The sequence below is a fragment of the Perissodus microlepis genome, chromosome 23, assembly GCF_051167445.1.
Source record: "Perissodus microlepis isolate ML-2025 ecotype Zambia chromosome 23, ASM5116744v1, whole genome shotgun sequence".
NCBI classification, from domain to species: domain Eukaryota; kingdom Metazoa; phylum Chordata; class Actinopteri; order Cichliformes; family Cichlidae; genus Perissodus; species Perissodus microlepis.
In genome coordinates, this window is record NC_140482.1 from 38,096,234 (window position 1) to 38,109,047 (window position 12,814).

At 39.7% G+C, this 12,814-nt stretch overlaps 1 protein-coding gene across 1 annotated transcript in view; it reads right to left on the reverse strand.

Annotated features, from left to right (window-relative positions):
* Window positions 1-4,969: 4,969 nt before the first annotated feature.
* The window catches only part of polrmt (polymerase (RNA) mitochondrial (DNA directed)), a 53,604-nt gene continuing 45,759 nt past the window's right edge, over window positions 4,970-12,814 (reverse strand). The window contains exons 17-21 of the mRNA XM_084921138.1: window positions 12,618-12,716; window positions 12,170-12,242; window positions 9,492-9,583; window positions 8,408-8,481; window positions 4,970-5,843 (exon numbers count right to left, since the gene is read on the reverse strand). Coding sequence (XP_084777264.1) covers window positions 5,794-5,843; window positions 8,408-8,481; window positions 9,492-9,583; window positions 12,170-12,242; window positions 12,618-12,716 — 388 coding nt within the window. The 3' untranslated portion in view covers window positions 4,970-5,793. The remainder of the gene's footprint in view (window positions 5,844-8,407; window positions 8,482-9,491; window positions 9,584-12,169; window positions 12,243-12,617; window positions 12,717-12,814) is intronic.

Genomic DNA, 12,814 nt, shown 5'->3' on the forward strand with positions numbered 1-12,814 from the left:
GAACCTACTGTCAGGTTAAAGAAACCAGTTTGAGATGAGCTCTGGGACATGGTGAATTATACTAACAGGAGTGCTGCACAGTGTCGTCTTTTGATGTGTGGTTTGTTCAGGTATGCTCTTCTCCATACTTTGGTTGTAGTGGGTACTTGAGTTATTTTTTACTTCTTATGAAGCAGTTTGACCTTTCTCTTCTGAAATCTGGCATCAACAAGCCATTATTATCCAAATAAGTCTCTTAAAGCACCTTTCTTCATCATTCTGTTGCTCACTTTGAACTGCAGCACATTATCCAATCCATGTCTATATGATTAAACACACTGAGTTTGTGCCATGTGATTCACTGATACATTTCAATGTGATTGTATCATCAGTATGCTGATATGTCTCGTTTTGTTTTTGCTGCAGGATGAACTTTTACACACAGTGCTCCATAAAAACAGCAGGGAGCAAGGCCAAAAATGCAAAGTCAGCTGCAACAGAAATCCAGCACATGGAAGGTGGAAATATATTTAAGTCAAATTGTATGATTAGTGGGCACAGAAGAGTTGTATGTGATCAAACTGAAGAATCATAAAATATTCAGTTGTTTAAAGTAAGTATGTAAATAAAATAATGAATTTGTGTCTTACTTTTTTCATAATTTTTTGCAGACAAAATATTCTAAAATTCTAAATAAGTAATCTAAACCTTTTTGAAAACCTTCAAAAACTCTCAAGCACAGAAATCACAAAAGTTTCCACTTCTTGATGTCCTTGCTGAGACATTTTTGGAGTGCCATTTCAAAAGCCACAGTTTTCCCTGCAGTGTTGAGACAGATGGTCTCCAAAGGGGGAATTTAATAGACTTCACACTTATTGTGTGAGTTTGCCACTTAGAAGTTGACATGCAGATGATTAAAGAAGCCTCGGAGGGTTTACTTCTTTCCATCTGAAATTTACAGGAAAATTGATGTTTGTTAAACATGCATCAGCACCAGTCAGCCAGACTAAAGGTCAGACCAACTAATACTAATATACCTGACACACACTTGCCAACACTGTACCACCCGTCTCCTAAACACCAGAGCACCCAGCCCCCGTCCCTGCGGTGCCTTCTGCTTCCTCTCCCCTGCTATCATAGAGTTACGACCCTGTTTGCTCCCACAAGGGCTGTCTGTACAGTGTGCTCCCCTGCCAGTGCTGCTGAGTGCTGGGAGATAGACGAGGAGAGCCCAGGAGCCTGGCAAGGAAATCAAAGTCCTCTCGGCAAAAGTGAGTGGTGCGGATATCGAAGAGTGGCTTCCAGTTCTGGCATGTCTCACAGATAGCGACCAACACTTCTGTGGTGTCTCCTCTCTGATGATGCTGCAGCTAGAATAAAGAGCTTAGTAAAAGCCCTCCACTGATGTCTGATGGTGCTTCTACATTCAGTGACATACAGTACATTCAAGGTAGGCCGTGATAAATATTAGAAGTTTTTGGATTTAAGATTTTTTGAATAATTAATGTATTATTGCTTCTATGCATATATCTTAATTCTATTTCTGGCCATGGTGGGTTGGAGACTATGCCAGAATGCTTAGAGTGTGAGACAGGGGAACACCCCACATAGGCCCTCACTTTATCACAGCTCTAATGTAGCCAGCCACTTTCAAACTTATCACCAATTTAGAGTCCCCACTTAACTCTAATCTACTGTAGCTGGACTGCCAACAGAAAGCAGATCTCAGCAACTCCTTACATTCACAAATACCCTTCCCGTTTCCATAACATTTGTGAAACTGCCTAAAATATAATTAAAAACAGAATACAGTGATTTACACCTTTATGTAAATGAATGAAATAAGCATCCAGCATCTGGTTAAAGCATTATAACAAACCAGATTTGTATTAGATGGAGGTTCTGAGACTTGCTAGCAGAGGTTTGATTATTAAAGAGTGACTATAAAATAAGGCGCTTAAAGAATCTTGTTTCATGTACATTAAAAGAACATATGTGCAATTTTAAAGATTATGCTCTACCTTTTAATCTCTCTAGAGAGGCCTTCACGTGAAGGGTTTGTCAAACATCTGCCCCAACATCTGCTTGTAATACATATATTCTCTTATGCAGGCTTGTAATGGAAGCTACCTGACTATTTCTTGCTTCAAGCCTTGCTCCATTATTGCAGGTTTGACCAGTGAAGCTCAAAGGATCTAACAGCAAACATCCAGGGAATCACCTCAGAGACAACACGACAGGCCCATCAAGCCACACGTCAGCTGTAATATCATCTTCAATATCCTGTGCACTCCCTTAGCCAAAGTCATCCACAGTTCTGGCAAACAGCACACCTCCTCCCAACAAAAACAGATGTCTGTTCCTTGACCTCCCCCCCTCTACAGTAACCTGCTAACGGGTTCCACCATTTTTAGTGTTGTAGAGTAATAATTTTAAAGCTTATACTATAGTCAGACATCCCACGCAGGCATCTGGTATGCGGCGCTCATTCATGACCACTCCTTGGTGCTGAGCTCAGGTCAAGTAACACTTTTTTTCAGGCAGTCGTGTTGTGAAACATGATACGTATTAAGTATGTGTGATCCTAAGAGCACTTTACAGGAGAGAGCTCCGTCCTTGAAGCCCAGTTGGAAAAAAAAAATCAAAGGAAAGGAGAGTCAGCTCTGGGCTAATGTCTGCTGAATAGAGACCTTTGCTTGGTGTGCATCAGGTTAAGATTAAAGTCAAAATCATAGCTTTCTTTATTAATCAATAAGAAACATGACAGTTAAATCAGAATCACAGAATTGTGTAAAAGTCTTGAAGCAGTTCATTGAATACGTGTGCAAAAATGCTGGAAATACTGAACATAAGCTAAAGTTTGTACAAGCTTGAAAGCCAACATTTTGTATGACCACCTTCAACATAATATCTTCAACGTAGCCTGAACTCTCTTAGGAAGCTTTCTTGTCATTTCTTGAAGTAGTCACCAGGAATAGTTCTCCAAGCTTCTTGGAGAACTTCTTGAAGCTCTTCTTTGGATGCTGGCTGCCTTTCACTCCATTATCTGTCAGCATGTTTACATTCTACTTCACTGATGTTGAGGTCTGTGGGGAGGCCAATCCATGGCTGACAGTGTTTCGTTGTGTGTTTATCTTATTAGTTATGCTTTTACTGCATTGGCAGTGTGTTTGGGATCAGTGCACTGTAAGTGCAATAAAAGCATGAGTAAATGAAAAATAAAATCGGTGCAAATCACTCTTTTTCAGATGGTACTGAAGTGTAATTCCATCAATTCTGACGAGATCTCTAACGTCACTGAGTGAAATGCCAAAACCACGACAGAGCAGCCACATTGTTTTACAGATCGCTGCGGCACTCACTGTTGTGCATCTGTCCTTACCTTCTTATACTCTGACAGACGTGTTGTCGCTGACTTTCAGTCCAGTTCTTTGGCATAGCTCAGCCTTTTCCCCCCCATTTCTCTTCCTTAAGAATGACTTCTTGACAGCCACTCTTGCACTGTGACTGAATCCTGTTGATGAGGCTTCAGTGAACAGTAGATGGATCAGCTGCACGTCCAGATGGATCTCTCAGGTTCTGTGTCAGGTCTTTGCTGACATTTTTTCCTATTTCTGAAAGACATGACTTTCAGATACTGTTCATTTGCTGTAGATAGACAAAATGAAATTTAAGGTGTGAAAAACTAAAATTGTCCAGTTTACTCTTTTTTTTTAAGGACACAATGCACAACGTGCTGAGATATGCCAAGTTTTCATCTAATAGCTCTTTGGGAATCACCCAAAATACGATTCTATACCTGCCAAACTGTTAATTTTGGCATTTCTCATAGGTTGAACTAAATAAATGAGAATTAGTGATGTGTTTTTGTGAGAAACTACTAGTAACAGTACCCAAGGATCCATTTTACAGCTGGTAAATTGCCAGATTACACTGCTTTTCAAGTTTTTATGCTTGAATGAGTCATTGATGTTAAGTTTTGACTTTCAGTGCTCTTCATGGACAAGCACCAGCTTACAACAGTGAACTTTTACATCCTTACGTCCTTAGATTTCTCTGAGGTGACGTGATGCAAAATCTAAAGATCGGAGGCGTGGCTCAACACTTTTGCACAGTACTGTAGATTTTACTTTTATTCTAAAGGTGTGCTGGCTATAAAAAAAAACTAACTGCACCAGGTTAGCTTAACTTAATGCCATTTACAAGACAGCAAACATGCTCATTTCTCAAAATGAAAACCTTTTTTTGTCCTGGTCACACCAGGGGTTTTCAAACTTTTTCTTATGAATTTTAGTAAATGAGGTTTAGCACATACAACCATCAAACTCATATTTGCCCTGAAAAATCATATTCAGCTTAGTTTTACTGATTATTTGATACACCTCACCTACAGTGGCTCTGCACCCACCAGTTTGAGAATAATTTCTAATAATATGGTAAATGGCCTGTATTTGTATAGCGCTTTACTTACTCCCTAAGGACCCCAAAGCGCTTTACACTACATTCAGTCATTCACCCATTCACACACACATTCACACATATATTTAAAAGACAAATGTTTAACTAACTTTTCTTATAGTACTCAGCATTAATTGTCATCCCCAAAAACCTGCAGTGCAATCAGCACACACTACTCAAAGATCATTTCCATTTCATTACACTGCCACTCAGCCAGCTTTGTTTGGCTGAGCCTACATTTGCCTTTGAACATCAATGGCACCTTTTGTCTGAAACTGCTGTAACGTTTCCAGCAATGATCAGATAGCACTTCTGCTATTTTTATTTCTACATGTGGCACTGGCCCAGAAAAATAAGATCTGAGTTGATTAGTGAAGCCTGCAAACCCTTTGTGGTACATCTAAAAGGAGGCCTTCATCTAACAGTCTAAACAACAGCACTGAAATATATAGAGACGATTAAATAACAGGCAGTCCGATTCATCCTGTTTAAGCACACTAAGAATACCAAATGTTTGACTGAAGCTTTGAATAAGTAAGGAGACATTTTAAGAAGCATGTTTATTTTATTGCAACCGTCAAGTGTTTAGTTACTCCAAGAAGGTGAGAATATTATGGCTCCATCTCAGAGACCCCGACTCGTCCGGCCATATCTTGGTTTCTGTGTCCTTTACACTCATTTTACAGTAAAACACATCTTTCAAATGTCTCTTCTTTAAACGTCTTCTGAAGAAGACAAAATGTTTCAGACACCACCCTGCCATTCAGAGGTAGGGGCTGCAGAGGCAGGTCAGTGCTCAGTGGAAATCTTTACATCATGATACCAGCAGACACACACACACACACACACACACACACACGCACGCAATCATCCACAATAACACACTGTAGGTAGAAGTTTTTTTGCTCGAGTAGCAAAAATATTAGAGTGATGAACAGACTGGCACAGTTCACATTATATTCAGTATAGCGAATGAACACACTCACTCACTCCCACCCACACTCGCACACTCACACAAACCTGAATATGGCCAGGTAGAGTCTACTAAGAGAGGTACTTTTCCATAATTGAAGTCTTAGCATTTCCATCCAACGCTTATTCCCTCATTTTTCACTTGGATGAGTATCCCACCATCTTCCCATCAGTCTAGAAGTCAGTTAATAAGGCGAGTTCGCTGTGTACGCCTCCAACAGCTCCAGCCAGGCTGAGGACCAGGAGGCAGGCAGGGTGCGGTTGGATCAATGTCCTCATGTCTGTGGAAGACAAAGCCGGTAGGGACCCTGGAGCCTGCAGCTTCCCTGCTGCACTCTGTCAATTCCACTCATCTCCTTCTACTGGTTCGCTCTCACGAAGCTCTCAGCTGAAGAAAAAAGTAGATTCTTTCACCCGCTGGAGATCAAAATCACCTGGAGAGGCAGGACGCAATGTGTCAGAGCACATTTAGTCACCGGACAGTAGTTATACAAATTATATGACCTACATAAAAACAAATAAATAAGTGCCATGTAGTATTGCTGAATTTGGTGAAAAAAAACTGCTGTGTAAGACTGATTTCTTATATTATTTAAAAAAGTGCAGACATGAGCACCATCTCCTCCAACTGAATCATTCTCACAAAGCTAGTTTCCACGGGAACACATTAAAGGCAGTGTGAGTTATCATGTTTACTTTATTAAAGGAACATTTGTGAGCTACTTTTGGATTGAAAATTAAAATAAATGTATGAAGAACAGCAACAATTAGCTAAAGTTAAGCTGCTGTTATATTTGCATGATAAGGGAAAAGTTTAGCATCACAGCATAGCATTTGGTAATAAACCAAAATATTAGGTGCAATCAAAAGGTTCGGGGATCGAGCATATATAAATGAAGACCAACTTCTTGTAAAAGTGCATTTTTAGCTCACTCCATCCAAGGTCCATTATGCCTCTTTGTACTTGTGCCTTTGTACTATCTGCTGGATCCTCTAGGGTGTCAAAACTTGAACTTGATTTTCATTTTCAGGAAGTGCTATGAAGTCAAGGAGGAGGAACGAGTGAACATTATGTTGGCGTGCCCACAAAACACAACCCATTTTCAGTGTGCTCTGTTCATGCTCTCAGTGGCATGCTGGCACACACCACAGTTTTGGTTGTTTCCACTAAATGTCTTCCCCCCTGATGCCTCAGGATGTTACAGCATAACTGACAGTCACCGAATCAACTCGCATCCCAGAATCTGATCACCTTTGCGTATTTGGGTCTGTTTGACTGAGAACATTTATATTTGCTATCTGTAGGAGTTTGAAGACCATGGTGAAAACGCGACGAGAGCAAGTGCGGTCACTTCCTTCCAGTCAGCAACCAAGATGATCTTGAAGAGCAGATTGGCCAAATTTAAATCACATACGTTTTTTTAAAATTATTTTTAAGTGACTGCATAATACATTGCATAATCCAAATTATTAAAAATAATCTATGATTCATCCAAAATTGAATAAATCTGAGCAAACTGTTCTAAAAGACCAACTACAACCATTATGCCACAGAAGAAGAGGAGAAAATTATTCTTTTAAGTGGGTTTTTTAAGTGAAACTTTAATTTTCAAATTGGAGGGCACAAGTAAATTTTCCATTACCACATGAATGCTAATTTTAGGTCTGAATGAGGTCCTGTCCTGCACTCTGTGCTTAGCCTTGTGTGCTCTCTGCCTCTCTGACAGTTAGGTACACCAGCAGGAGCTGCTGTATAAATTATTGAGGAAAGGACACAAAAAGTGAAGAGTGAAAAGGCTTATTATAGCTGGAACATGCTGACATCAAGTTAATATACTAACTAACTAACATAGATATCAATACAGTTTTTTGTTCCTTCATTCATGTTTGGATACTTGCTGCCCTCTTAGCAGGCATCCAAGCTGCCCCATAAACTATGTATAATAATTTATTGTCTTTATTATGTTTTTTCTTAAATTATTGGCTCTGTGAGACTGATAATAAGATACTGCACCCACAACCGATTCATTGAATTGTATTCTTAACTCCAAGTCCAGCACACAAACAGAATAGCTGACAGCCATCATTATTGTCACAGACGGCCAATCAGTTATTCCCAAACTCAGACTCCAGCTGGTAAAACATTCACAGGTTATTGAGTTCTCTCTCCAGCTTTTTTTAAAACCCTAAATTTATAGTTGTAGATACACCTCATCAACTGATGCTCTTCATTACACGCACGCTGAAACCTGATAATCATGCGTTTCGGATCCTTTATAGTAAAGATTATACTCCACATTCAGTGGGGCCTTCTATTGAAATGAAAACTGCGGACATTCGGGAAAACAGACGCCCGAGGTGCACACCTGACCGGTCTCAGCCACATAAGCTGATTATGCAGAGGAGGGACACAATTAACAGCAATCAATTGGTACAACCCAGCTGTCAGTGCCAAGCAGATCATAAGTGTACAAATGGAGATGGAGCAAGAGGTTACATAACAGAAAAGCCTGCATTCACCTGACAGAGAGAGAGACTGCCTCTGTGCACCACATCCATTTAGGAGAACAATGGATAGAAACACAAATTACATCAAAAGGTAAAGTGAGGAAGCTAGACCTGCAGGTGGCCATGCAGGTTACGAAACACAATGACACAAGCTTATTAGTTTTTACTTTTTTTTTTTTAGTTATTTAGTTTTTGAAAATGTAGAATACTCTAATCTGGGACCAAATCAGGCTATTTGACCAAGTCTGATATGTATGGACAATATTCAACACTAATCAGAATTATAAAGCAAGAAGGAAAAAAGGAAGGGTGGATGGATCCAGTTCATACAGTCCACCAGTATTGCCCTTCTGCTAAGAGCTTTAAGGTATACCTGTACAAGTTCTCTTCTGCCCAATTAGGAACAAACCCCATCACCCTGTACCTTGTCCTTGTAAACACTCCATCAAGCCCAGGTGTTTGGGAGCCACACAGCCTCATTCAAACTGACCTGTCTGGGGCACTTTGGCCAGCAGCATCATCAGCCTTCTATACTCCTGGTACTTTTTGCTCTTGGCTTCAGTCCTGCCACAAAGAGGAGAGTAATAAAGTTAACTCAGAGAAAAATGTGCTTTTGTCTCTATAGGAGTACAAAGTCAAAGGATTTTCAGCCCTCCTACAAACGCAGTTATCTGCTCTTTCTTCCTTATTAACAAAAATAAAACTAATTGAATATATAAATATGTTTTTTGGTTTAAAAATGTAACTACTGGGAAGAAGGTCTCATTGCCACCACTGTAAAGTCCGCTCTGTTTGTCTGTGCAGTTTTGTGATTCTGCAGATCAATGTGAGAGCAACTTTATACTCTGCATAAAAACTCTACACAGCAAAGTACATTTGTGCACAGGTGAGCTGGGTTATTTTTTGATACTAGAAAAAAATTACTTTAACATTTTGATGAATAAAGAAACCCAAAATGCCTTTGTAGTTCCACATTTCCTCTTCTCTGACACATCCTAGAATGAAAAATGTGTTCGTGAAACTAGGCAGTAACAATGGTAAGAGAGACAAAGAAGGTGCTGTGGAAGTGGATGATGAGCATAACCCATCTTGAGGGGGAGGATAGTAAGACGGACATGGGGAGAGAGAATCATGTTGTATCTAATGTCATGTAGAAACTGTAGAAAATCTCAGTGCTTTACAAGGACACAAAGCCCTGAGATTAGTGGCTATAAAGCCCTCTTATGTTTGTCTACCTTCTGTTTTATAACCTGTGCACATGTAGCAGCTGAATATGTTCAATCTGTGGTGGCACATGTCACAAATATCATAAAGATCTCATTAAAGGTAATACAATATAGCATAAACACAGACTCGTGAGAATGATGGCTTGTTATGTAAGAACAAGAGGGACAGACAGCAGATAGGTGCAACTAAGTATGAAAATATGAACTAGTAGCTATTACATAATATTTCACTGAAATGTTGATACTGTATGACAAATATTTTGCTGCCTGAGCAACCACAGTAGCGCTCCTGGGATCTGTGTGTATGAGCCCAGTCAAAAGTGCTCCTCCATGTGGGTACAAACTCACAGGACTCCTGTGCAGTATTTGTGAAGCAGGAAGTTGGACAGCTCTTGAAGGATTGGCTGGCTGTGCAGGGCGACAAACTGTTCCCGACAAACCTGGCAGGAAGACGAGGCAGAGAGAAGTGCACTTTGAGTTAGTTCGGTTTAAACGTTTGACCGTTTGACTTTGGCTTGCTGACCAACTGAACAATGAATGGAGCACAGAAGAAGAAAAAAATCAAGGGATGCAACCAAATCTGGCAAATGGACCAGCTCCAAGAGCTGAAACAACTTTGCCTTGGCTGTATTTTTCTCCATTTCTGCTTCAAAACCTATTTTTGTCAAATGTACTGAAAGATAAGGTAGGGTGGATAGAATTTATTAAAGAAGAAGATAACAGGAAAAGATGAGCTGTGTTGTAATAGTATTGCGTTAGTATTTCCATATTTATGCAGGTCTGGATATCACACAAGTCTAATTAAAATCAAATTCTTTTCCATAACTTGAAAGAACCCCATGATACACATTTGCTGGCTCGAGGTGACTTAATTTAATGGCTAATTAACAGTCATTCATGAGAAGATCATAGATCATCCAGCACAATATCACACGGAATCTCTACAGGCACGTCAAACTGCTTATCAGAGACCCTAAAACTTTTGCACCCTTCTGTAAATGCTGATATCGTACTGTGCAAAAGTCTTGAGCCACTCATCATTTCTTTAGATTTTGTTGCCAAGGAGCCAAACTCTGTAATTTTCTTTAAAAAAATGATCTTTGAGTTTCCTTTGGACTCATTTTCAGTTCAGTCATTGTGCCGAAACCTTTTTAGAGGAACTTGTTTTGTTTGTGTGCTGCACCTTAACTCTGACCTATGAATCATTTCAACATAAAAAAGGCACCTAAACCAAGGGATGAACCTGTGTTATGTTGTTACACATAAAAATGCCAGTTTGTTACGAGCAGCCTGTCACAAAAACACATCATTTGCTGCCATTTCTTTGCTTGAACCTATGAAAATTTCCAAAGATAACACAATTTGACAACCATGACAGCATAAAGTTGTATTTTTGCACCAACATGGTGATTCCCAAAGAGCAGTTAGCTGAAAGCTAATATCGCAGCACACTGCACCATGCATCCTTAAAAAGATATCCAAGAAAACCAGAAAGTAGAAAACAAAGTGGAGGACAAAAACCAAACCAAAACATGTGTCAGGCCTAAACCTAGATCAGGCCTAGACCTTCAGTTTATCTATCTTCTCTAATGTTCAGTGAAAGCTAATCTGAAATCATCTCAGGGGAAGGGTGGCTGTCAAGAAGCCATTCTAAAGGAAGGGACATGGGGAGAAAAGGCTGATGTATGCCAAATTACACAAGAACTGGACTGAAAATCAGCGACAACACATCTGATAGAGTCATGAATCCAGATTTGAAAGTTCATGGTTTAACTCCTCATCAGAACAAAATATATTAAAGTCATTATCAAATATTGACTTTCAAGCTTTTTAGGATTGTAAAAACTTTTTTTTGCCTTCTAAACTGTATTTGCATGTATGTTTGCAGATTAAGTGCTGTAACAATTTTCCTCACCATATATAAACAAACGAAGGGTGGGTCAAGACTTTTGCACAGTACTGTAAATATACAGTAACATATACGGTTTTACTATCAGACTATTTCTCCCCCACGTCTTGTTAAAAAAAATCCACACCACCTTTTTAAAGTTCATATGTCTGAACAAAGCAGAAGAGCTAGAACTAAAGTTTCTTTCCTTTATGAGTTACCTTTATCAATTATGTTGTTTAAATCAGTTTCCTTAAACTTTTAATTATTGTTATCTGTGGGTGCATTTCACAGTGAATCAGAGGTGTACTCCACACCTCACCCAGCACTGATAGGATCCGTGCCCTTTTAATAGGATGCGCAGTCCAGAGAAATTGGCAGGTGAAGGAAGAATCAGTTGCCATTAAAACAAGGATCTACTTCGTGTGCTTATGTGTTGACCAAGATATTTAATACCCTCCGTCTACCGCTGTGTTCAATTACCTGTGTAATGAGGAAGGTGTACACTCACACAGATGAGACGGAGAATATGCAAGGGAATAAATATAGTGAGAGGGAACTGCTTCATTGGTTCTAACTCCTCTGAGACTGGGTGAAGACATAAAACCCCGACTGCTCTGAAGCTACATCTACAGAAAATTGGGGCCTTATGGTAATTTGATCCATTTTATTCAATGCTGTGTCTCAGTCTGGGCCTGATGACTGAGTTTCAGCTGGCGGGGTCAGGTAGTCATTTATTCAGCACATCAGCCTGTCTGCTGGTGCTACCTGCAGCCTGTATATGTACAAAGCAGTGACAAAAGAAGTTTGTTTCACTGGCATCACCAAGCTGTTCGCCCAAAACTGAAGCACTAGTCATAGGTGCTGCACAAAATATTTTTATCACCTGCTTCGGCTGTAGAAATGCTAAAAGAAGCTCAGGTCTCAGTGATTTCAGAAACACAAAAACACTTCTCAGCTTCGACTAAAGAAAGCAAGACATAATCAGTCGTGTCATTTTTTAACTTTAATTAATCAGCAAAAGAAGGCAAGCACAAAACCCTGAATATACATGATCAAAACATGCTGGAAACAGCTGTGAAAAAATGAAGTAATCTGCACAGGCGGGAGCAAAAAACTGACTGCTTTAATACGTTACCTTGTTCATGGTGTCCACAGTGAGCGCATGCGTCCAGAAACAGTCATGAACTGAGACAAAAGTCAGACCAGAACTGAGAGAGGACAAGAAGAGAGGAAACAAAGGCATTTTGACAGGTCACGTGCAGCAATTACATCACAGAAAAAGGACAAAAGAAAGAGTAGACAGTGTTACTATAAAAAGGTAAGTGCACAGGACTTTATTAGAAACCTAGCAAGTCAACAGCAGTTATTCATTCAAAGCCAATTATAGTGTCATACAGAGGGAATGAATTAACAGAATGCCTATTTGAGGTGATGAATGGACTTAATATGAGACTGCACTTTTTCAAAGCCAAATTGGGATCATGCAAATACAGAGAGTGCCAATATCTGACTCTATAAAAATGATTCTGTAACACCAACAAAAGACGTAAAGAATCTTTTATTTCAGGCTTTTGACACGTTACCTATAGCAGTGGAGAGATGTCAGCATCATGTGTGTGGAGTCCAGAGAGTGAATGAAGTTTGGTGGAAAAGCATTCTTCTGTTTAACTGTGTCTGGTCTCCTGTGAAAAGACAGAGAACAAAGCGCAGACATATAATACCTTATATAGTTATTTTCTCTAATGGTTCCTGTACACAAGCTTGAAATGGCCTCATAATG